The sequence below is a fragment of the Aotus nancymaae genome, unplaced genomic scaffold (assembly GCF_030222135.1).
Source record: "Aotus nancymaae isolate 86718 unplaced genomic scaffold, 86718_ANA_hifiasm-v0.15.2.pri h1tg000039l, whole genome shotgun sequence".
Taxonomy (NCBI): domain Eukaryota; kingdom Metazoa; phylum Chordata; class Mammalia; order Primates; family Aotidae; genus Aotus; species Aotus nancymaae.
In genome coordinates this window covers 1,871,617-1,898,725 of record NW_026988453.1, presented here as the reverse complement: position 1 = coordinate 1,898,725, position 27,109 = coordinate 1,871,617, and the positions used below count along the sequence as shown (strand labels likewise).

The 27,109-nt window shown below is 34.4% G+C and overlaps 1 protein-coding gene across 5 annotated transcripts in view; it reads right to left on the bottom strand.

Annotated features, from left to right (window-relative positions):
- PTPRC (protein tyrosine phosphatase receptor type C) overlaps nucleotides 1–27,109 on the bottom strand; it is a 120,527-nt gene that overhangs the window by 17,153 nt on the left and 76,265 nt on the right. For all 5 annotated transcript variants that reach the window (XM_021677162.2, XM_021677163.2, XM_021677164.2 and 2 more), the window contains 11 exon segments: nucleotides 25,135–25,290; nucleotides 23,724–23,932; nucleotides 19,432–19,492; nucleotides 13,549–13,657; nucleotides 12,818–12,852; nucleotides 10,349–10,458; nucleotides 9,688–9,778; nucleotides 9,522–9,598; nucleotides 7,794–7,830; nucleotides 7,600–7,697; nucleotides 6,777–6,902 (listed from right to left, as the gene is read on the bottom strand). In XM_021677162.2, the coding sequence (XP_021532837.2) occupies nucleotides 6,777–6,902; nucleotides 7,600–7,697; nucleotides 7,794–7,830; nucleotides 9,522–9,598; nucleotides 9,688–9,778; nucleotides 10,349–10,458; nucleotides 12,818–12,852; nucleotides 13,549–13,657; nucleotides 19,432–19,492; nucleotides 23,724–23,932; nucleotides 25,135–25,290 (1,109 nt within the window).

Here is a 27,109-nt window from a genome sequence, read left to right as displayed (position 1 = left end):
TTTTTCTTGAGACGATTTTTAAAGCAAACTATGAAACACAAATAAGTGGAAGGGAGTACCAGTACAAAGTCTCCTCGTGCAAACATAACTGCTCGAAAGAGTTCGTAATTTCCTAAGGTGTCCTATACATTTTCTCTGCCACGATTGCGTCTTCCTTTTTAATCAATAACCAGTAGTTAAGATATTGTGCAGGACTTGCATGTACTACCCAGTAAGCAATAATTTACCAGTAAGTTAAGTAAGGTAATAAAGCCAAAATTTCTAGGAACTTGCATTCTGTCAAGCCAAAAATAAATAAATAAATAAATAAGCATACACCATAAAAGAGGGGTGGTGGGGGGGAGGCTTTTTGAATGTGTGTTTAAAATGATAGAAAATAAAGGTCATTTTCACAGCTATTTAAAATGCTTCTGCTTGGTAGGACTAATTCTTATGTGAGCAAAGTCTGATTAATTATTTGATTAACGTTGTATTCCCTAGGCCTTCACATGGTAGCATCATCAACTCAAAATGTAGAGAGAGGACTGAGGAAAGTCAGCCCCAGATTACAGCTCACATTTGTTCTAATTTCAAGGTAACCACCATAAGATGCATAAGTCATAATTCTCTGACCAGGTATAAAGAAGCATCTACATTTAGATAATAAAAGAAACATACAAAGTGAGTTGATTAACGCCAGCAAACCCAGACTACACAATGTAGCCAAATAGGCATCAACTTAGAAATATATCCTTACATCTATGGATCAGGCGCCTTTGCGGCTTAGTCAAACAAGTAGCCAGGAACCACTGGTACGATTGTTTCACAGCATTAGATGGACATAACAATGAGTAATACCATGGAAACCTAAGAAGACCTTCGGAGTTATATACAGTTAGTCTGTTTCTCCTCTAGGAAATACATCTCAACGATATGGAAATACAATTTAGATGACTAGAAGTCCTACAATAAATGAAATACAGAGAAAATTTTAACCCTTTATATAAAGATTTGCATTTTTTTAAACAGCTCTATCAAGATACATTTTACAATCTTGTTAGGTTGCATGTATCTAGGAATTTATCTATTTCTTCTAAGTTTTCTGATTTATTGGCATATACCTGCTCATAGTAGCATCTGATAATCTTTTAAATTTCGGCAGTGTCAGTGGCAATGTCTCCTTTTTCATCTCTGATTGTATTTATTTGGGTCTACATTGTTTTTTTTCTTAGTCTGGCTAAAGGTTGGTCAATTTCATCTTTTTTTTTCCTGTTTTTGAGATGGAGTCTCACTGCAACACCCAGGCTAAAGTGCAACAACACAATCTCAGCTCACTGCAACCTCTGCTTCCCGGGTTCAAGCCATTCTCCTGCCTCAGCCTCCCAAGTAGCTGGGATGACAGGTGCATGCCACCATACCTGGCTTTTTTTTTTTTTTTTTTTTTTTGAGACGGAGTTTTGCTCTCGTTACCCAGGCTGGAGTACAATGGCGCGATCTCGGCTCACCGCAACCTCCACATCCTGGGTTCAAGCAATTCTCCTGCCTCAGCCTCCTGAGTAGCTGGGATTACAGGCACGCGCCACCATGCCCAGCTAATTTTTTGTATTTTTATTAGAAATGGGGTTTCACCATATTGGCCAGGCTGGTCTTGAACTCCTGCCCTCAAGTAATCTGCCTACCTCAGCCTCCCAGAGGACTGGGATTACAGGCATGAGCCACTGTGCCCAGCCTGTCAATGTTATCTTTTAAAAGTAAAACAACAACAACATTTTATTTGGTTGATGCTTTGTATTTTTTTATTGCATTTTCACTTATTTTTACTTCGATCTTTATTGTTTATTTTCTTCTATTTTACAGTTTGGTTTGTTTTTGCTTTTCTAGTTCTTTGAGATGTATCATTATGTGGTTTATTTAAAACTTTTCTTTTTAATGTAGGGGCATACTGCTACAGGCTTTTCTCTTAGTACCGCTTTCACCGTATCACACAGGATTTGGTTTGTTGTGTTTCCATTTTCATTTGTTTTGATAATTTCCCTAGTAATTTCCTCATTGAATCAGTGGTCATTGAGGAGTATATTGTTTACTCTCCATGAGTTCATATAGTTTCCACAATTATTCTTGTTACTGATTTCTAGTTATACTGTGGTCAAAGAAAATAGTTGATAAATTTTTTTTAATTTTCTAAGATTTGTTTTATAGCATAACATATGGTGTATCCTTGAGAATGATCCATGGGCTGAGGAGTAGAATGTATATGCTTTAGTCATTGGTTGAATGGTTCTATAAATGTCTATTAGGTCCATTTGGTCTACAAGGCAAATTAAGACCAATGTTTCTTTGTTGATTTTCTTCCTGGATGATCTGCCTAATGCTGAAAGTAGGATGTTGAAGTCTCCAACTATTATTGTATTGAGGTCTATCTCTCTCTTTAGCTGTAATAATATTTGCTTTATAAATCTGGGTGCTCAAGTATTAGGTGCACATATATTTACAATTGTTACATCCTCTTGGTGAACTGACTCCTTGATCATTAGATAGAGACCATCTGTGTTTCTTTTATTGGTTTTTGTGTTAAAATATACCTTGTGTGATATAAGTATAGTTAATACTGCTCTTTTTAGGTTTACATTTACATAGATTATAGTTTTCCATCTCTTATTGTCAATCTATTTGTGTCTTTACAAGTGAAGAATGTTTCTCCTAAACAACAGAATGTTGGGTTTTGTTTTATTAATCTATTCAGCTACTCTGTGTCTTTTGTTTAGAGCGTTTAGGCCACTGATATTCAATGTTACTATTGATAAATAAAGACTTATTCCTGCCATTTTGTTGTTTGTTTTCTGGTTGTTTTGTGGCCTCTTCTTCCTTCTTTCTTTTCTTCCTGTCTACCTTTAAGTTAAGGTGATTTTCTCTGGTGGTCTGTTTTAATTTCTTACTTTTTATTTTTGTGTATCTGCGGTATGTTTTTTGATTTGGGGTTGTCATGTGGTTTGCAAGTAGTATCTTATAATGCATTATTTTACACTGATGACAACAGAGATTGTGTAAACAAACTAACAAGCAAAGTGTAATACAACGAAAAATGCTACATTTTAACTTTATTCCTCCACTTATCATTTTCTTATTTCAATTCATATATTATTTTGCTGTCCATGACTTGAAAACTTGTTGTAAGCATTATTTTTGGTACCCAAAACCTTAACAGACAAGTAATGAGATGGAGGTTGTAATGAAAAGTTTCCCAGCAAACAAAAGCCCATGACTCATGACTTCATTACTGTATTTTACTAAACATTTAAAGAAGAACGAATGGCAGTTCTATTCAAACTATTCCAAAAAATGGAAGGTAAGGGAATTATTTGAAACTATTCTATGAAGTCAGTATTACTCTGATACCAGAACCAGGCAAAGACACATCAAATAAAGAAAACTACTGGTCAACATCCCTGGTGAATACTGATGCAAAACTCCTCAACAAAATACTAGCAAACTGAATTCAACAACACGTTAAAAAGATCATTCATCCTGACCAAGTGGAATGTATCCAAGGGATGCAAGGATGCTCTTACATACACAGATCAATCATTGCAATACATTATATCAACAGAATGAAGCACAAAAGACATATATGATCATTTGAATTGATGTTGAAAAAGTATTTCATAAAATTCAACATCTCTTCATAATAAAAACCCTTTAAAAACAAGGTAAAGAAGAACATACCTCAACAAAATAAAAGTCATATATGACAGACCCACAGCTAGCATTATACTAAATGGGAAAAAACTGAAAGCCTTTCCTTGAAGATCGTGATAAAGACAAGAATGCCCACTTTCACCACTGTGATTCAACATAGTACTGGAAGTCCAAGCTAGAGCAATCAGACACGGGAAAGAAACACAGGGCATCCAAATTGGAAAGAGAGAAGCCAAATTATCCTTTTCTTTGCGGGTTATATAATCTTATATTTGGAAAAAACTTAAATACTCCACCAAAAAGTTTATAACTGATCAACAAATTCAGTTATGTCATAAGATATAAAATCAACATTAAACGAACAGTATTTCAACAATCTAAAAAAGAAATCAAGAAAGTAATCTTATTTACAATAAATAAAAACAATATAAATACTTAGGAATAGACTTAACCAAAGAAGTGAAAAATCTCTACAATGAAAACTATAAAAAAGTAATGCAAGAAATTGAAGAGGATGTAAAAAATGGAAAGCTATTCCATGTTCATGAATTGAAAGACTCAACATTGTTAAAATTTTCATACTACTCAAAACTATCTACAGATTCAATTTAATCTCTATCAAAATACCAACAGTGCTCTTCACAAATAGAAAAAATAACTTAATGTTTATATGAAACTACGAAAGACCCAGAATAGCCAAAGCCATCCTGAGCAAAAAGAACAAAACTGGAGGAATCACATTACCTGACTTAAAATTATACTTTAGAGCTACAGTAACCAGAACAAGATGGTACTGACATAAAAGCATACATAGAGCAATGGAACACAATAGAGAACACATAAATAATTATATAAGTCTACAGTGAACTCATTTTTGACAAAGGGCTCAAGAATATGCACTGGGGAAAGGACAATCTCCACAATAGATGGTACTATGAAAATTGGATATTCGCAGGGAGAAGAACGAAACTAAACTCCTTTCTCTTGCTGTATACAAACATTAAATAAGAATGGATTAAAGACTTAAATATAAGACCTTAATCTATGAAACTACTAAAAGAAAATGTTGGGGAAACTCTCCAGGTCATTGGTTTGTGCAAAAATTTATCGAGGAATACCCCACAAGCACAGGGAACCAAACCAAAAATGAACAAGTGGAATCACATCAAGTTAAAAGCTTCTGCACAGCAAAGCAAACAGTCAACAAAGTGAAGAGACGACCCATAGAATGAGAGAAAATATTTGCAAAAGATCAATCTGACAAGGGATTAGTAACCAGAACACATAAAAAACTCATAGAACTTTATAACAAAAAATCTAATAACCTGATTTTTAAATAGGCAAAAGATCTGAATAGACATTTATCAAAAGAAGACATATAAATGGTAAACAGATATATAAAAAGGTGGTCAACATTATTTATTATCAGAGAAATGCAAATCAAAACTACATTAAGATATCATGTCGCTCCAGTTAAAATGACTTACATATAAAAGACAGCCAGGAATGAATGCTTACATGGATATGAAGGAAAGAAAACTCTCAGACGACGTTGACAAGAAAGTAAATTAGTACAACAACTATGTAGAACAGTTTGGAGGTTTCTCAAAAAACTAAAAATAGCACCACCATATGATCCAGTAATCCCACTGCTAGGTATATACCACAAAGAAAGGAAATAAGTAGATTGAAGAGAGACATCTGCACTCCCATGTTTATTGCAGCACTATGCACAGTAGTCAAGTTTTGGAAACAACCTAAGTGTCAATCAACAGATGAATGGATAAAGAAAATGTGATACATAAATACAATGAAGTATTACTCAGCCATAAAAAGGGATAAGATCTATTCATTTGCAACAACATGGAGGGACATGGAGATCATTATGTTAAGTGAAATAAGCCAGACACAGAAATACAAACGTCACATGTTTTTACTTATTTGTGGTAGCTAAAAATTAAAATCATTGAACTCTTGGAGTTACAGAGCAGAATGATGGTTATCAAAGGATGGGAATGGTATGGCAGAGGTGGAAATGGTGATGGTTAATGTGTACAAAAATATAGTTAGATAAAATGAATAAGATCTAGTATCTGATAGGACAACAGGGTGACTATTCAACAATAATTCATTATATACTTCCAAATAACTAAAAGAGCATAATCGGATAATTTGTAACACAAGTAAAGGATAAATGCTTGGAATGATAGATGCCCTATTTACCCTGATGTGATTGTTATGCATTGTATGCTTGTATCAAAATATCTCATTTACCCCATAAATATACATACCTACCATGTACCCAAAAAAACTAAAAATAAAATTCATGTGTTGGAAATAAAAGATACATTTTACATACCATAAAGTTCACCAATTTAAAACGTATAATTTGGTATCTGTATTACATTCACGAAAGGGTACAAACATCACCACTATCTAATTATAGAACATTTTTATCACCGCAAAATGAAAGCCTGTGCTTATTAGCAGCCACCCCCCCATTTCTGTCTGACTTCCTGAGCTCCAGGCAACCACTGATCTACTTACTGTCTTATAGAGTTGCCTATTGTGGATTTTTCATATAAATGGAATTATATAACATGTTTGATGACCTCCATTTTAACTATTATCTAAGGCCACACTGATCTCTTTATTTTTTGAAATAAACATTCTGTTTTCTGCTGCATAGTTAGAACTTTATACTTCTTACAGTATTCTCTAACTCTGTCATTTCTCTTATGAAAATAATATAAATATTTTTTCATAAAAGTAGGAACCCACAGCCAATAAGGACAATTTGCTTATTCTTTTAATAATTTAATATGTATTTGGCACATTTAATTGACCTTTGCTTTTTTTTTTAATACTTCCAGGGTAACAGTATAATAGATAGTTTTGATTTGACTTGGACAAAAACCTCTTGGCCAGTGACTGAAATTTGACCCTACTGGTTTTTGTCATTGTTCCAACCACGGCTTTCTATCCTAAAGGTTATCAAAAATAACTTTTTCCTGATATATTTTAATTTCTCACATTTAATACTACCTAATTATATTTTTATAAAAACAGTATCAAAATAAAAATTATGTAAAAAAACTCACATTTATAATGTTCAATTTCTGAATGATATAATCTGGACATCTCTTGTGCTGGTTGATCTTCACAACAACATCTCCAAAAGCCCGAGTGCCCTCTTCTACTGACGGCCAGTATTCTGCACACTTATTCTATATTTACAAAAAAAAAAAATTAAGTATTTCAATTTTTAAATCCATTTTTATCAAAATTTCTTTAAAAACTGAAAACCAACATATACTCATTTGAAATTCTCAAAACATTTGTATAGTTTAAGCACATATAAATCTTAAGTTGTGATGCTTGAGATATATTCTATTTCCCACTAATATGTCCTGAAGAATTTCCTTCATACTTTTTAGCAGAAGGATGATCTTTCCAGGCTTAGCTGCATGTTAAGAGAGGACATAATTAGTTGTCAGTGAAAAAGATATGGTTGCTTGTGGTTAATTTTAAGTAGGGGGACAGAAAGGCTTTTACTTCTCCTAAAGTCATATTACATGACTCACCACCTATCTGCTCAAGATCAGTTTTGTTTCGAGTATTAAGTTCTTGTGAACCTAACACAGTGAAATGTACTGAACACGTAACAGTACTACAAAGAATCAGGAATCAAGCAACAGACTAGCAAGTAATCAGAAGCATTGAAATTCTATGCATATAGACATATATTTGCATATTAAAAATTTTAGTTTCCTACATGTATGAAAAATTTAAATTAAATGTTAGCATTGATAAAAATAGAGAACTGTCAGTCACCAGGCAGATATATGTGCCTTTTCAAAATGCCATTCAACACTTTATTTTCCTAACCTCAAGATCCACACTATGAACCTCCTTGGTTCTTACCCTGTTTCCTTCTTCACATCGAGTGACCATGACAATAACTGTGGCTTTCTGTTCCCAAATCATCCTCCAGAAATCATCAACAGTTTCATCCCTGGGACCTAGGAGGTAAACAAATACAAGTTGATAGAAATATTTTCTTAAAAGTGCTATAAAACAATTTTTCAAAAAGAATAGTGGATTATCAAATAAATTACCTTGTGCAGCAATGTATTTCCTGGGTTCTTTGAAACCCTATGGAAAACACATGCAAAGATATGTCATTTGCTGTACATTAAATTATTCATTAACATGCAAAATTGTGAGTTAGGGGAATTGCTTTAGATCCACCATTTTGTGATAGTGAATTTCTCTGGGCAGCTTCAAATTGTTAAAGGGATCTTATTAATGGTGGTCAGGCATTTAACTGTGCTAAACATGTAAGCATTGGCAAATAATATTCATGACTTTCATGTGCCTTTGCTATACTTCAAACAATTTTAAACACTAGGCTTCATCTTCATCTGGGAGGCTGTGGCAATTTACAAGAGTGATCTAGACATTTCAATATTTTATATCCCGCCAACTCTTACAGGATCATCTACCACTATTTAAACTTTCTCACCAGCCATGTAGTTACTTTGGAAATTTTACTCAATTTCTTTCAACAAATCATTCTTGGATTATACCCAAATTTCCACCTCTTCACTTCTGCTGGAATATGCCGATTCCCTAGACTTCTTTGCCATTTCAGATAAGAAATAGAATAACTTTTATTTCATTACCTACAATGTCTCTTTCTCTGCTCCTGTTACAAAGATAAAGGAGTACAGAGGAAGATAAAATGTTATACTGGCTTCTTCCAGAATTATCTCAGACTCCTTAAAGTCACCTCAGCAATGAAGGAAATGCTTCAGAAAGGATGACCTTTGCCATTGGATTAAATTTGAAACACGGGTCACAAGAATTCAAGATTAAATTAAGTAACTTCCTGAACTTCTACTGCATGACACAGTATTATGCATACATTCATTTATTTAATAAGTATTTATTGAACAGCTTCAATATGTCAATCACCTATCTAAAAGCAGAAGACATATGCTTTCTGGGAGCTCCAAGTTCCATTGGAGAAACATAAGTATACTTGATACCATAATTACCATATATATTTGAATAGAAAATATAGTTACTTCTTCTGGTAGGTGGTGAGGACACTGGGAAATGGCAGAGTTGGTGAGAAAAAAGAGTTTTTTTAGTCTGTATGTATTTTTATACTGTTTAAAATTATTTAACCTATGTAATGCATTAATTATTTAACATTTGTATAATAAATTAAATTTTAAAATATTTTAAATAAATTAACCATGCACAGACATTTACATTTCTGCATAAATCCAGTGGACAGATGATCTGTGTTGATGAAGAATGTCTGCACATTCAGTGTTATGAAATTAAAGCATAGCAATTATGCGTCAGTCAGACTCTGGCGGAATTTCAACTCAAATATTTACCAGTTGGGTGAACAAGGACAAGGTAATTAACTAAACTGACCCTCCCAGTCCTCACCTATATGGCACGTGGCTGAAGCAAATGTGGGCTTCTTGTGAGAAATACATGCATATAGATCAGTTAGTCTAATAGCTAGCACATAATAGGCATCAGAGTATATTAAATTAATTCTTAATATAATTTTGTTTCTAGAGGAAAATTCTGTTACACCTAATACCAACAGTCATATAATAAATAACTATCCTTGAAAATATTAGTAATTTTTAAATTTATATCAGTGACATTATGGGCTCACTTCAAAATATTTTTAATAATATTTTTAAAATTTTGCCGAGACAAAGAAGGAGCAGAATGAAATATATAGACATAAGAAAAGTGCAAATTATCAATGACAAAATGATGGGGCTGTAACTTGGAAGTTATACATTTTTACTCACATCAATATAGCTGGCATTTATGTAGTTTGACCCTGCATCTCCATTGATCTCAGAGAGTTCAACACGGTTATAATCATCTGTTTAAAGAAAAGAAAAATAAACAATGAAGTCATCAATAACCAAGTAGCCTAAATATATGGGAATTTAATACTCAATAAATACTCACAAGGAAGAATGTCAACATAACGGTTTTTATTCTGGTTAAAGGACTTTCGAGCTTCCTTTATGGGAAACTTGCTGAATACCCGTGGAATGCTCTGAAAGAAACAATGATTTCTTGGATCACAGCAGATTCAGGAAAAATAATTTTCCCTTTGCCAATGATCATTTGAACAAATGACATATCCTGTAAAATATTTTCTTCTTACTGATAAAAAATTTTCTTAGGGCAATCGAAATTAAAATCAGGAACTATTAAAAAAACACCTTTTTCTCAAAAATTAATGATGGACTACTTTCAGAACAAATCTCTTGAGTGGGGACAAATTTAGGATTAATTGTTGTGTCACTTTAAAATTCATTTAAAAACAGATACCTGGATGAGTATTTAGAGTACAACTACAAAACCAGCCAAGCACATTTTGTGACACAATTTCATGATACAATAAAGCATTACGTTAAAATATTTACTAGCTCCACACCACGATCTTGTCAACCTCTTTGAGTCTCTCTTCTGGTTCACAGATATCTGCTAATAAAATCTGCTTTGCTTATGTTGCAATATCAAGTAGGATATATTATCAAGGCAAATGGCGATATAAATACATTTAAAGTGGAATTGTCTTGATGTCGAATTTATATCATCATGTAACAAAAGCAACACACACCTGAAATTCAGCCAGAAAAAGCCTTCCTTCATCAGCAATCTTTCTTTTGTAAGTTTCCAACAAAATGTCTGCATGGATTGGCTCTACATTCATCAGTTGTTTTTCATCATCTGTAAACATATTAAAAATTCAGTACTAGTTACACGTGTCTTTCAAGTGGGCATACACATTTCATTAAATTTATACCCTGTAACTCAGTCCTTCCGCTTCTTTCTTCCTTGTACACATTCCATCTCAGAAATCTCACATACAAACTAGAATGTTCTTCCCCATTTTCTATGGTTAGAGAAAGGATGCTAGACCAAACACCACCATTATAGGACATTCACATTTGTTTGATTATATGCGTTTTATAGCAATTATCATGCTTATTTATTTCTGATACAATTGCTATTTTTCTTTGTATTATTTTCATTTTCAACTTGTGAAATATTGTAAACATGCAGATGAAATAAGACGATATGATTAATACCCTCGTACCCATGACTCAGAGCTTAATTTGATCATCTGTTTACACTAAATGGTGAAACAAGTTGTATTAATTTGCTATGCTTCAAGGGTATGAAGCACATTACATACTATATTTGTGAAATAACTTACTAAAGAGTAAAAATATATAGTCCCCATAAAATCTAAAATTGCATATGGAACTTGAAAAAAACAGCTTTAGAAAGGTAAGAAAATTTAAGCTGCCACATATGTAAAAAGTATGTTTCTCCTACTCTTCCATGGACTACTGATAGTATTTCTTTCAATATTCATATTAATCTCACCCATTTATCGATTAAGAAAGAAGGTATCCAGGAGGGTGACCCATTTATCTTACTGCCCATGGAAACTTTCTATCCAATCACAGCTATCAAACCGGCTATGGGCAATTGCTTCTTTACTTTGCTGAGAATGCCTGGTATTCATTCATTCAGAACTGAGGGCCATATTCAGGGTTTCATGGGGTCTGAGTGAGTCAATTTCGGGATAAAATATTTCATTGACACTTTCCAAGTCCACCTTAACTCCTTGACGTGGATTTTGCCTTTTCTGCTCAGGTGTGTATTACTGTTGTGCTCTTCATTCCTCCATTAGCCTATCAAAATGAATCGTCAGGAGACCCTATCTCAGTATGTTATTTATTCACTGATATTTACCAAATCCTAGTACTCACTTTGGTACGGGGCATAAAGCAATGAATAAGTAAAAAAAAAAAAGCCTCCCCGCTTTCACAAAGCTTACATTCTAGTTAGGGGAGGATCGTCAATGACCAAATGAATAAATATGTAATACGAGGTCAGATAGTGTTACATTCTGCAACGAAAAATAAAGCCTATTGAGGAGCTCCAACGATTCAGTCCTAAAGTTTCTGCAGAGAGACTTGGTAGCTGCTATTACCAGAGGGGCAGTTCCAATACAGATTAACACAGACAAAGGAGTTCTGAAATTCTTCCTGTCTTAAGTACGAGAAAGCAAGTAACTTACTGTAAACAAAGGTTCCGTTTTTGTAACTTTGTCCCCTTTTATTGGATCAGAAATCACATTTTAAAAACGAAATTAAATAAATAATGTAAATGTTGAAAAAAAAAAGATAAATGAATTTGTTTTCTTCTCCAAGTCAAACTGCTGTTCTTTGTCCTGTCCATAAATGTGCCTTTAATGGGAGCAGCCACCATTCGGCCCTGGCAGGGACTTGAAGAGATGTCCCATCTCCCCATCTCCTGCAACTTCCATCCACTCTTCCTTCCATCATTCCCTCATTTGTTGGTCCATTGGTTCTTCACAGTCTTAACAGACCAGATTTCTGCCCTCCCACACAGTTTTCTGTCATCTATATATCTATAGAACCATACACATTCAACTACTAGGGCATGTGTCAAATTACTGTCATAGTTGTTGATATATCTGCTTTCCTCTATCAGATTCTAAACCCTTTAAGGGCAGAATCTGTGACTATCACTATAGTACTCTCAGTACCCGGCACAATGCTTGGCGTACACTGGGAAATTCACAAGTGCTGATTGAGTAAAGGAATTTAAGTTTTATCACTGTATCAACAGAAGTCCAAGTTAAATTGAAAATGTCCAATTCTTATTTAAAATGAATGGGGCCGGGCGCTGTGGTTCATGCCTATAATCCCAGTACTTTGGGAGGCCAAGGTGGGTGGATCACTTGAGGCCAGGAGTTCGAGACCAGCCTGGACATCATGGTGAAATCCCAACACTACCAAAAATACAAAAATCAGCCGGGCCTGGTGGTGTGAGCCTGTACTCCCAGATACTCAGGAGGCTGATGCCCGAGAGAATCCCTTGAACCGGGAGGCAGAGGCTGCAGTAAGTAGAGATTGCACCACTGCACTCCAGCCTGGGTGACAGAATGAGACTCGGTGTTTAAAAAAATAAATAAATAGATATAAAAAATAAAACGAATGGATTTAAGTGCAGGGGAAGGAATATCATCGTAAAAAATATGCATACTTACCCCTTTCAACAAGTTCCTGTTGTTCATCTAAATTGCTGTGAAAAGGAAACACAAGTTTCTGTATTCATAAGAAACTCAGCATTCAGTTGGTATTTAACTTATATTTAATGAATATATTGAAGGAGGAAAGGAAGGAAGTTAGAGAGAAGAAATGAGGAAGAGAGAAAAAGAGAGGAGGAAAGACGGGAAGGCAGGAAGAGCCTGGAGCGGAGGGAGAACAGAAGGATGGGAGGGAGGAGAGGCAGAGAGGAGAGAGGAGGGGGTGTGAGGAAAAGGTGAATGAGGTAAAAACCTTCCAAGAATTGTTGCTAAACTCACATAAGAAACTAAATGATTTTATTTTAAACCTCCTGTTTTCCATAAGATGGTTGTTTCTGGCCAAAAAAACATATCAACTTCCCCAGACATCTCCCTCCTTTCTGTTGCTTGTATCACTCCCAGATTCCTCTGACCCACTTTGCATTAAAAAAGCCATACATTCTTTCACTGGTTATTATTGAATAAGCTCACAACATTATTAGTACATTTATAAAATAATACTAATATTTAATTCAAACCAATAAAACCATACTAAAAGTTTTCAATTAAAAGTTCTGTCATGAAGTGGGCTTTCTGCTGTCTTCTCTCTAGTTCACGTATTTCATTTAACTGACTCCATCACTGCCATATGGATATGTGTTTGCACCATGACTACTACTATTATTATTTAAAAATTTATAATCAGCTCTTACCAGGATCTTTTCTTATGCAGATCATAGATTTTATAGAGAACAACAAGTAGGGCTATTGATGTCACAATAATCAGAAATGCCAGAAATGCGATCAGTGCCTTAAAATTATCTAGAAATGAAAAAGGATACATTCAGAGAACCGTTGTCAAATAACTTGCTAGACTGTCTGAATAATCACCTCCAAAGTAATTATACTGTAATATTTTTAAATTTGATGTCAGATTTTTAAAAAATAAAATGTTTACAATAAGGTCAAATACAATACATTTCTAATTCTGTGATTTTGGCTATATTATTCAGAACAAATAAAAAACATTTTATATTTAAGGAAAGTAAGAATAGAAGAACAATCCTCTTTCTTTTGATTAAATCATGTTCTTACATAAGACACATTAAACTTTAATTCTTTTTTTTCAGTCACTTCATTTTGAAGGAATTGAAGAGGTAATCTAGTTATTATAATTTTTGGAGACAAACTCATACAGTTTAACTTTATATGCAGAAGTGGGTAGCCTCCTACGGGGATGAGAAAGACTTCTACTTCACAAAGATAAGCCCTCTTACCTGTTCATTGAGGTGTAAAATCAACTCACCAAGAGACAGTAATGATTTCATTTTATAGTTAGGATAAGACTTACCCTGACTTAAATATTCATTAAGTTTAATGTGAAATCCTGCCCTTTTCTAGAGAAAGGTCAGAGAAGAGAGGGTGTGTTGGAAATATCTCCAGTATGTTCACCTTTTCTTATGTAGTGAAAATGCAGCAAAATAATCCATTGACTTAAGAACCTCAGCTCCAGAGCCAGGCTGCTTAGCTTCAATCCTAGCTCTACCACTTCTTAGTTGGGAACTTGGCCAGATTCCTTGTTATCTTTGTGCCTCCTTTCCCGAAATCCTAAAATGTGGCTAAAGATGTTGATTCACAGTGAACACATAGCACGATGGCTGGGACGTAGTAAGTACTAATTTATTCACTATTCACAAAAAATGTTCTTGGTTTTTGGTCGTCTGCCAAACTCAGCTCTAGGTACTTAGGATATCTCAGTAAAGAAAAACAAGGGTTCTGTCCGCATGGAACTTATTCTCTATTGAAGAAAAATAGATAATTAATAATAAAAAGAAATAAGTAAATGGTCAAGTAGGTTAGAAGATAAAAAGGCTGTGAAGATAAAAAGGAAGACAGTCCCTGGAAATGCTACAGAATATAAGGCAGAAAAAAATATTAGTTTTCAGGAAATTTGCATTCTCTTTGGGGGAAACAGACACTAGAAAGGTAACTGAACAGCTAGGTGTGGTGGCTCACCCCTGTAATCCCAGCACGTTGGAAGGCCACGGCAGATGGATCACTTGAGGCCAGGAGTTCAAGACCAGCCTGGCCAACATGGTGAAACCCCATCTCTACTAAATATACAAAAATTAGGCAGGCATGATGTGCAGCTGTAATTCCGATTGTGCCACTGCACTCCAACCTGGGCAGCAGAGCAAAACTCTGTCTCAAAAAAAACAAAAAGGAAAAGAAAAAGAAAGAATAAATATATGTATTTTTGTATACTCTAAAAAGAAATAAGCCGGGTGGTAAGGAAGTAGAGGGGACGTATTTTCTGTATGTTAAGTGGGGGTCTTGAGCATAAGTGTTTTTCTACAACTGGAAAGATGGAAATGACTCTGTCAAGCAAACAGCTGCCAGAAACAATTCATCTCATGATCAAAATTTCTGTAATTGGAAACTCATAGAAATAGTGATATTGAAAGTCTCAGATAGAGATTGTAAGACTTGAGCTGGAATTCAGGCTCTGTCATTTCTTTGACTCATACAGCAAATAGATTAAATTATCCAAACTTGAGTTTCCCCATATATAAAATAGAAATAATTTTATCTCCTTTAAAGGGGTATTTATACTTATGGCCTATATAAAGATGGATAGATAGATTAATGTGAATATATAGCTGGATTGTAGTGAACATTTTTGGGGAAAATGTTCTTATTGCAATAGGCTCCTACAATGACCCAAAGTGTTCCTTGTCTTATCTCTATCTCAAATTCCTTTCACTGAAATTGTCAATCCATACCAGTGATTGATAGCATACATATATCAATCAGCATGATTGTTTCCAGATTTTGTGAATAGAAACCTCATCAGAGTCAACATCTAATCTCTACAATACTCTGAAGTTAGATTTTGCAAGAAACTTCAAATGACTATAACTTAGCATTCCAATCCATAATAATAGATTAGGTTCTACAAAAATGGGGAGCAGTATCAGACTTCTCTTGATAACCTTTTTAATAATAAAATAGCCAAGTCTTCAGATAAAGTTTGCATTCTAAGCACACATTTGTTTCCCCCTTCTTTCCAGGAACTCCACTAATATTAAAGAACTAAAAATATCATAGATCTATAATTACAGAGAAAACAAGAGAAGGGAGATTAGAGGTAGAGCAATGTCAACAAGCTGTACAAGTTAGAAAACAAAGGAGAGAAGGCCATAGCCTAAATCAAAAGGATAGATTCCACTTATTCAGAATGCCTGAGTCTCAAGTTTGAAAGTGACAGATACAGTAAATGTGAATCATGGGTCAGAAAATGGAAGTCAAATGTCTATTTACAACAACCACCACCACAAATATCTCCTTGAAAAAATACTACCAGGGAGGAGAAGACATTTAATTTTCCTGTAGAAAATTAAATGAAAGCAATAAGAGACTCAGAATTAAAGTGAAGCTCAGTAGAGAAGGGATGAGGCCCAGGATTAAGATTAAAAGGACAATGTGATTGTCCACATATGAAATAGTTGGACATCTATCCTCCTGTCCTACTGTGAGAAGAACCACTCTTTCACACATTACCCTACAACAAGGAGTAGGGTAATTCTGGAGATTAATTTCAGGAGGTTAACTAATTAATTTCTGGAGATAATGAATGATAGCAGAGAAAAGAAATCAATAATATCATAGGAAGTCTTCTCAGTCACCAAGCTCTTCTAAGGACCACAGAACATCTAATCAACCTTTCCTGTTGTCTCACTGTGACTACAACTAGACTCCCAATAAGAATCAAGCTCTTAAGGAGACCATCAACGCCAAAGGGGAATGCCAAAATAATAAGTCCACTTATAAGTTCTATGACTAATAGACTCAACAAAAGACTATGGGAAGAAAATGGAGCAAAGAATTCTCAGATACATAAATCCTCAGGTTTCAGAAGTCAATAGTACCCAGAAAAATGAATGAAAAAGACTCAGGGCTGGGCGCAGTGGCTCACACCTGTAATCCCAGCACTTTGGGAGGCCGAGGTGGGTGGATCACTTGAGGTCAAGAGTTCGAGACTAGCCTGACCAACATGCTGAAACCCCGTCTCTACTAAAAATACAAAAATTAGCCAGGAATAATGGCGCGTGCCTGTAATCCCAGCTACTCGGGAAGCTCAGGAAGGAGAATCGCTTGAACCCAGAAGGTTGCTGTGAGCCAAGATTGAGCCATTGCACTCCAGCCTGGGCAACAAGAGTGAAACTCCGTCTTAAAAAAAAAAATGATTCAGGAGACTTTTTTGTTCCAAGAATAAAGAGACAAACCTAATATTTCCAGGGGAGGAAAACTTGGGAACAGACCGGAAAAAAAAAGAGAGAGAGAGAGAGAGAGAGGATGGAGGATGGAATTAGAAAGTAAAATTGGATGCAGGAGGATAAGACAGAAAAATTATAACATTTTTAACTTAGAATTTTATATCTAGTCAAAATACTGAACAAGTGCCAGAGTAGATTAAAGATATTTTTATGTATGAGAGAATTAGAATATTTTTTCTTACCCTAGAGAATATATATCAGTGAAATCAGAAGGGAAAAAAAAACTACGTGTGATACAGCAAATCTAAACCAGAAAACTGATGGGGGAATATTTTAAGATGGCATGTGAGAGTCCAGCTCAGAGCAGCTAGACACGGTGGCTCAGGCCTGTAATCCCAGAACTTTGGGAGGTCGAGGCAGGCAGATCACCTGAGGTCGAGCTCGAGACCAGCCTGACCAACATGGTGAAATCCCGTCTTAAAAAAAAAAAAAGAGAGTACAGATCAGAGCAAGAAGAAGGGGTCCCCAGGAATTCAATTGAAAATGATGTCAAAATACAGGTGGTGGATGTTATGCCAGGGAAACCCAACAACATCTCCTAGTAGCTGTACTGTAGCAGTTCACAACCCAAGTCCTTTCCTGGAATAGATATCACCATTTTAAAAGTAACTATCTCTTAGGATAATTACATTGTGAACAGAAAGTGAACACGGTGTTTCCCCACTTTGTGGAAAAAGGATGTGGGCTAATTTTTTGGCTCCACTGACCTGATAAAAGTGGAATATGAGCTGCACTACCAGACAACATTGCTAACGGCGAAATGACCTTTGATTGCTAAAGTACACCTGAGAGTGCTGTATATGAATTCTATTGTCCTCATGGGAAATACTAATTTTGAGCTTCCCTGAGTGCAGTGTCTGCTCATAACTGAGCTTACCCATGTCTGGAAGCTATGCCCATGGAAATAGTTAAGAGATGTTGATTCCTTTTGGAATGCAGCTCCCACAGCTACACATATGGTCTCATTCTCTCCTATCTCAGTTGTCTTTGAGAGCGTTTTAAGAAAAGTAACTGGATTGCTGTGTGCACTGCTGCAAGGGTTCCCACTGCCAGGCTCCCTGGCTAGCATTCTGTGCTTTCTGCTCTGAGTCTTTCCAAATGAAATCGTTTCAGATCTGGCCTATTAAGATGTGAGTGTGAGATGTTCAGCTAAGTCTATGACTGCTATAAATTATTTACAATTTAATAGGAAAGATTCGATGAAGTCATTTTTATTATGAAGATATTATAAAAGAAAAAGGTAATATGGAAATAAAATCAAAGCTATCTTGCTGCATTTTTTTGATATTTAACCCAAGGAGTTTTTACTTTATAAATCTGAAGAGAAAGAACTAAAACTTTACAGAGGGCTTATAAAGTAGTTTGGAAAATAAGCTGTTTTTAAATTTTCCCTTTTGACTTTGCATTCATATCAGTGTTTGTGCACACGCATATGTATGTAAGACAGAAAGACCTAGAAGTGGCAAAGATGGCGCTGGGAATATTCTATGGCTGACAACAAAGTACATACAGGTTTAAATAATTCTATTTACAAAGTTAACCAGTAGAGAAAGCCTAAAATAGCATACTAGGTCTTCTTCCTCCATAGGCTCAGATCAGTTGGTAATGTTAGTAACTTTAGAAAGAGCAGTATACAGTATTGTTTATATATGTATAAAGGAAACTATTGGAGAACCCAAAATATAATTAGTTAAACGTGGTTGCCTGGCAAACAGAATCGTGGGTGGGGAATGTAACATGAAGCTATTATTTTCATTATTTTAATGAAATTTAATGTAAGTATTTTTTTCATGTATACTTTTGCTTTGATAAAAATATTTTAATTATCAATGATAAACATTTAAATAACCATATTGTTATTAGGGAGTGCTAAGCTTCCATTAGGCAAATCAAAGACAGACTTGTATCTAAGGCCCACTTCTGCTAAATAAACAGATAATCCAAAATAGTAAACAAAAAAAGTTACTAAGATGAAGATATTTCATAAACATAATCATTATTTAGTGGTTTGGGTATATAAATCCTCTTATGAATTCAACAGTCCTTTAATAATTGAATCTCTTAACTTGAATTTAAGATATTGTATTTTAATATATTTACTTATATATATGGTTTTACTGACAATTAAAAATCTTATATTTATTGAAAAGATATAATTTAAGCATTTAACAATCAAATGTATGAGTATGAAATAATATATCTTTATAAGCATTAATATGTATCTTAATATATATAATAAATAGCCCAGTGATAACTTACAAGATGTTGATTGAAATTCACTAACTGGGTGTCCAGGATAGTCTCCATTGTGATAATAGGCCTGTATTCAGTAACAAAAATAAAATAATTTAGCTTTCTAATGTAAATTTATGTATCATAATGTAAACATATTATTTTTCATACGATGCTGTTTACATTAAAATTATGCTGATTTGCTTCAGTTAAACTTCAAGTTATGTCAATATGTTGTCAAGTATATTTGAAAACACAATCAAAAAGATATAAAGACATCTTGTGTCACAGCAATAATAATATTAATAGTTATAATTAGCAAACAAATGAAATCCAATACATCAAAATATTCATAAATAAAAGTTAAAATTCCCTATTAATAGGCTGAAAGGAGCAAAAGAGCAGTAAGAATCTTTGACCAAAAAAAATTTAAGTAAAATAGATTTGAATAATATCATTAAAAGAGAATAATAATAAATGTAATAAATCTGACACATACCTAAGCTTTTATCCTATGGAGAATATATAATTTACTTAATATTCACAGAATATTCATAAATATCATATACTGAGCTGTAAAAATTATTCTATAAATCCCAAAAGGCAGAAATTGTAAAAGCCAATTAACCTTTATAAACTAATAATTAGTAGCAATAAGATATTCAAGCACCAGAAATGCAGAAAAACTCTCTTAAATAATGGGTAAATTAAAACCTCTCCCAAATTAAAACTACAGACTCATTAGAAATTATCAATAATAAAAAGGTTTTACTTTAAGAATCATTGATTGCATTTCATGTGAAGACATTCAGAAATTAGTGATAAATAATATAGATATGGGATACAGTCACAATTTTCTCAAAAGATAATCCATAGCCTTTTTTCTTTTAGTTTATAAAAAAGAAAAGAAATTACAAGGAAGAAAACACTTTTAATCTGAAATCCACCCAAAGAACATCAAAATAAATCTATAAAAAAGAAAAGTAAAAATAATAATGATAAATCAACTTAATTAATTTATTAACCAGAGATCACAATGGTGAAAAGCTGAAATGACTACTCTCTCGTGAAGGTATAAACATGATAATGGAGACATAAATAAGCCTAAAAAGAAGCTATGGCAAGTATAATGAAGAAAAAAGACAGTCTTTTGAAGAGTCGGGGAAGAGAATTAGAAACTGAATAATTATCTCCTAGTTTGAAAGTTAAGTTTGTATTTTAATATGATGTACACCTATATTTTTCCAGAGTAACTTACAAGATTTGAAGAGTGGAAGAGGAATATTCTAGGAAGCAGGAAGGACATGGAGTGAGGTGGCTAAACAGAGTAACACCTAGATGCATTTGAGAAACTGCAGAGAAACCAGTGCACCTGGAGCTTAATGTGCACTGGGGAAGTCGTGGGAAATGAAGTATAATATGTGACGATATAACAATAACAAACGATTTCTTTTACATTGACTATTCATTTTAAATATATATATGGCCCACTCACTCAAAAAGAGTAAAATATCTGAAAAGACTAATCCTATTGAAAATATATAAATGAGTCTTAAAAAATTTCTCTGCATGAAAGCAATCAAAACAAATTTGTCGGGAACAAATCACTCCTATGCTATTTAAAGTTATATAATATAAGCCTGGCACAGTGGCTTATGCCTGTAATCCCAGTACTTTGGAAGGCTAAGGTGGGCACATCACTTGAGATCAGGAGTTCCAGGACAGCATGGCTGACATGATGAACCCCTGTCTCTACTAAATGTACAAAAATTAGCCAGGCATGGTGCAGGTCTGTAATACAAGCTACTTGGGAGGCTGAGGCAGGAGACTTGCTTAAACCTGGGAGGTAGAGGTTGCAGTGAACCAAGATTATGCCACTGCACTCCAGCCTGGGTAAAATAAAATTATATTTTATTTTTGATTGTATTATTATTATTTTTCCAGACTCTGTCTTAAAAAATATGTAATAAAATCAAAAATAAAGAGTTATATGATATAGAAAAACAGGAACATATATGCAATATGTTTTATCAGGTCAGTATAAACTTTATACCAAATTTAATGAGAATGATGTTATGCCAATACCATCTCTACCCACTTACTGAGCTTCTTTTTGAATATCTACTAATGAAGACAATAAAATAATGGGCTTTTGATTTCAATAGTACTCTGAGAAAATACCACACAATGACAGAGCAGGGGTTTTTCTCTTAGAATATGACAATGATTTTGCCATTAGAAAACCTATCACTATAATTCATCATATAAATAAATCACACCATGGCATCACAACTATGGCATCATCTGTCATAACGCCATAAAAAAATTGATAAAATCCAACCTACATTTCCATTCACAAACAAAACCAAAAAAGCTTATAAATACAAAAACACTTCTTTAAATGATAAAGAATATGGGCCGGGCGTGGTGGCTCATGCCTGTCATCCCACCACTTTGGGAGGTGGAGGCGGGCAGATTACTTGGGGTCAGGAGCTTGAGCCCAGCCTGGCCAACATGGTGAAATCCCATCTCTACTAAAAACACAAAAATTTGCCAGGTGTGGTGGCAGGCGCCTGTAATCCAACCTACTCAAGAGGCTGAGGCAGGAGAATGTCTTGAACCTAGGAGGCGGAGGTTGAAGTGACCCCAGATCATCATGCCACTGCACTCCAGTCTGGGTGACAGAACGAGAGTCCATTTCAAAAATAAATAAATAAAAGATTATGAAGCTGTTTGTCAACATCATATTAAAAAGTTAACTATGTAAATTTCCATTTAGCAGGAATAAAAGTGACAGATACATTTGCTTAAAAATAAAAAGGGGAGGCTCAAGCCTGTAATCCCAGCACTTTGGGAGGCCGAGGCGGGTGGATCACGAGGTCAAGAGATCGAGACCATCCTGGTCAACATGGTGAAACCCCGTCTCTACTAAAAATACAAAAAACTAGCTGGGCATGGTGGCGCGTGCCTGTAATCTCAGCTACTCAGGAGGCTGAGGCAGGAGAATTGCCTGAACCCAGGAGGCGGAGGTTGCGGTGAGCCGAGATCGCGCCATTGCACTCCAGCCTGGGTAACAAGAGCGAAACTCCGTCTCAAAAAAAAAAATAAATAAAAAATAAAAAATAAAAATAAAAATAAAAAGGGGAATTACATATGACTTAAAGTGCTGTGAAAAAATTAAAATTATAAACTGATAACATTTATTACACATGTGACAGAGTTTAATATCATTAATATTCAAGGCATTTCCCCAGAGAAAACTGGACAAAAGAGGTAAAGAATAACACGAAGTACAACAACAAAACCATAATTGCTTTCAATGGTAAGTAAAGAAACTCCATTAAAATAAAGATACCAATGCCTTATTTCAACCTCTAAATAAAGAAAAAGAAAGGCACATTCAGTGTTGGTGAGCCTCTTAAGAAGCAGTCACTTCATACACTGACACAGAAGGATAATTTGGTGAATTTTACAGAAAAAAAAGTCATACATCCAATAAAATCTCAAAATACTTATAAATTCCTTTTGATCCAATAAATGCATTTTTAGGAATTTATAAAACATAAATTATTAAAGACATATTCAAAAATTTTGCTTTACCAATAAGTGTGTTATCTGAATGTTGTTTATATAAGAGACCAACATAGTTAGTAGAATGTGATAAAGCCATACATAGAATATTATACAACCATTAAAAACTACATCATGGTTAAATATTTAATATAGAAGGTGTGCATGACATACTGATATATTAAAAATACAGTTTACCAAACTGTGTATTCAGAATGTTGATAATACATGTGTTAAATGCATATAAATGTGTATATTATGAAGTCATTTGTACAAACTATGTCCAGTAGACAGTGAGATAATGGGTATTTTAAATTCTGTATGCTCTCTAGTATTTTCTAGTATTTATTTCAAATATTTTCTAACCTCAAGATACCTGTGAAATTTTGCAATTGAAAAAATCCACATTAATAAGGATAAAAAACCAAAGTAAAGATAGATTTGGTAAAGTAATAATATGTTGCACATAAAGTGTTGAGCTTCTTGGCACAGAAGCAATAATTTAGCTATAATTAAGTCCTATTGAAGTTCTAAACTATTCCAATGAAACATTTGCTTTAAACCACTGACTTTAGTTCTAGGGATAAAAATTTGAGAGTCAATTTTTTGACCCTTTTTAAGTGAGATTCCTTTAGACATCAGAGCTTCTCAATCTCATGTGAGCAATGGTCTTAAAGTTATTTAAGTACTATAAATCAATCATTATAATGTATGTTGGTACCATAGTAATGTAGGGAGCATACTCTTACCGAAAAAGTGTATTTTGTTGAATACTGAAGATTTTTTACATGGAAAAGGCACGTATGATTTGATTCATTTCTAACTAGAGAATCTCCATCTTTGACTTCCAAATGGTAACGTCCACGGGGGCCATTAAGATCCTTGGGAGGATTACACTTGACAAGCATACTATTTTCTGATGTTATGGAGACAGTCATGTTCTGGACCTCGCTTGGACCTATCAAAATGAAGAAAGATTTGTTATTCATCATTTAATAGATGCATATGCAAATTACTTGATAATACTTGTATACAGTATAAAGTATTTAAGTGTTAGCTTGGGGGTTATGAATGAGGAAGTTATGATAATACATAAATTAAAAAGCCACATCAAAACCCCTAAAAATATATCACTTATTCATTCATTAAATATTAGCATAAAGGTTGTACATGAAGCCATGAGAGTTATTGCAATCCTTGATGGAGCATTTATCGAATTAGAAAATAGAGAAAAAGGGAGGGGAATAGAAGAAGAGGGGAAGGTAGGGGAGAGGAGAGGAAAAAATGTTGATTGGAAAACCTCCAATTTTACAATCCTGGGTCTCTTTTCCTGGAGTACTAATGTCATCCTGGTAATCACCTAGATGGGTTCTTCAGGAACAGAAACAAATTGTCTTCATTTTCTGTGATATCATAGAAACTCAGAAAATCATCAAAAGCATAGAACTCCAGGACCTGAACTTTTTAAACCAAAATCTAAATTACCTCAAGAGTGTTTTAAATTCAGCCCTGAATAGCACAAAATTTCTTCACAAGTCTAGTGCTTGTTAGGGTCTCTGGAGGTATAGATGCTGCCTTACACAGAGCGTTTCTTCTTCCTTGTCCTCAATGGAGGTTAACATGTACCCCAGAAGCAGATCTAGCTTTGGGCATGAAAACTATGGAGAGATTGTATGGGTGGCAAGAGCCAAATGCCATTGAAAGGAAATCTTCAATGGATAATGTGACATAAAATAAAATAGTAACTAGTTGAGGGTAACAAAGAGAAGAAAATGCTAATAAAATATTATATTTTATAAAATGTTTTATCAGGTGAATAGAGGTTAGTAGGCTAACGCTTTATGAGACATTGTAGGGTTCTGATTATAATTAATATTTCCGGAGGGTAAAGACAACAGCAGACAGTGCATGTTTTAATCTAAGTTGGTTAGGTGCTGAATTGCTTCAAATTTTACAAAATGACTCTAACGGAAGAGCAGAGAGAACCCAGGATAATGGTTTCTAAATTTTTTTTATTTTACATGTTTATAAGCCCTCGATGTTAACAAATGTGCCAGGTAAATGTGCTTCCTAGAATAAAGATAGAAATATTGTAGGCTAGAAAGTTCATACTTTGCTTTTTACCATCCATGGAAAGAAGCATTAAAACATGTAACTTACGTGCACTGTTAGTCGTGAAATGACATGGTACAGCAGTTCCATTACGCTGCACTCTTGCAATGATGTAGGCATATAATGACAAATCATATTTTGTATAAGGTTTCAAATTTTGCAAATCATATTTGGTGAGGTTTTTATCCACTTGGAAGCAGTTATCTTCCGAGGAAAAAAATAAAAAAATTTAGTAAGTCATTGAACAAATTCAATTAATGTCAGTAAAACTGAATATTTAAAAGTTATAGTTTTATATCATTAATTTGGTACCTAAAATATTTAATAAGTCCAGACTCATTTGTACAAATGATCTCTTTTCTTTCTGAGAAAACACAGCACCCAGGGGATAGCGTAAGTCTTGAGTTGCAATGTTTCAGAATGATTCTTTTTCAGCAAACCTTGTCTGATACTTTATTTAACCTCCAAACTTTGAACATCGGTATTAGCTACTGTTTTGAATGTTAGATGCAGAATCCATTTGATCATCAATCACTAGGTTGATTCTAGCATACTAATTTGGACGCTACAGTAATTAATGGGAGCTGTGAGAATGAGCGTTTCATGCTGGAAGCGGAATTGAGCTGTTCATTGAAAGGTAAGCGGAACTGAATACATGTAAGGGAGAACAGAAAACATTGCAAACGAAAGAAGGAACGTTTTTGAGTTTAGGGACAAACATGATCAGGACAACAGACTCTGGCTGGCAAGGCATATGAGAGGTAGAACAGTGTCTAAGTGCGTTTTCACATCCAGGCGGAAGACCTAGCACTTGCTAAGTAAAAAGATCACCAGCTGCTACTATTTTTGAGTAGCCAACTGATGTCAGGAAAGAGGATGATTAGAGTGGCATGTTTCTGGATAGCAGTTACAATGATAATGAAAATATCAACAACAGTTTTAAAAATCAATAACTCACTGTATGTGCCGAGCACTGTTTCAAGTGGTATACAAGAAATAATTAATTTAACCATCACTGTAAGTATTAGGTGGTACTCAGTATCATCTGATTTTACAGATGAGAAAACTGAGCCACAGAGAGATTAAGCTATTTGCTCTCTTTTTCTCTAAAAAAAAGAAGGCATTACACAAAATAATTTCCAGCAACATCACGGTGGTCTTGAAGGGTGCCTATTGCTTTCAACAACTTTTGAAAAATAGTCCTTTAAAATCCAATAAAGCACAAAAGGTCTCTTCCCCAATTCCCCAATTACCAAGAAGCTTCACTGTCACTTTGCATCATTAAGTCACTGAGATAAAACTACAGTTTCCCAAAATATACTAAAAATGTGAAGAAACAAGCAAACGAACAAAACAGGAGCAGAAAGAATACAGGTCAAGCTATTGAACTTGAACATCTACCACATTTTCTGTTAAACTCAGTTTCATCATATGAACTGTGAAGATATGTATGTGCATCTCCACTGAGAGTTATTAAGAGTTGATAAAATCTTTAAATAAAACATAAAAATACCTGCTAAATGAAGAAAACTAAATTAACATCAATCATATTTTTTCTTCTCTTTTAATCTCTCTTTTTCAGAAACACTGAATAAATCGTGAAATAATGAAGTGAAATTAATATCTGATTAAAAAGTAATACAAACTGCGAGTTTCGTAGATTTTCTTCCTGTGGATTTTTAATAGGTATTTTATTTTAAATGGTGAGAAAAGTTTTTAAAAATCTCCTTGGCCGGGCGCAGTGGCTCATGCCTATAATCCCAGCACTTTGGGAGGCCGAGGCGGGTGGATCACGAGGTCAAGAGATCGACACCATCCTGGTCAACATGGTGAAACCCCGTCTCTACTAAAAATAGAAAAATCAGCTGGGCGTGGTGGCGTGTGCCTGTAATCCCAGCTACTCAGGAGGCTGAGGCAGGAGAATTGCCTGAACCCAGGAGGCGGAGGCTGCGGTGAGCCAAGATCGCACCATTGCACTCTAGCCTGGGTAACAAGAGCAAAACTCTGACTCAAAAAAAAAAAA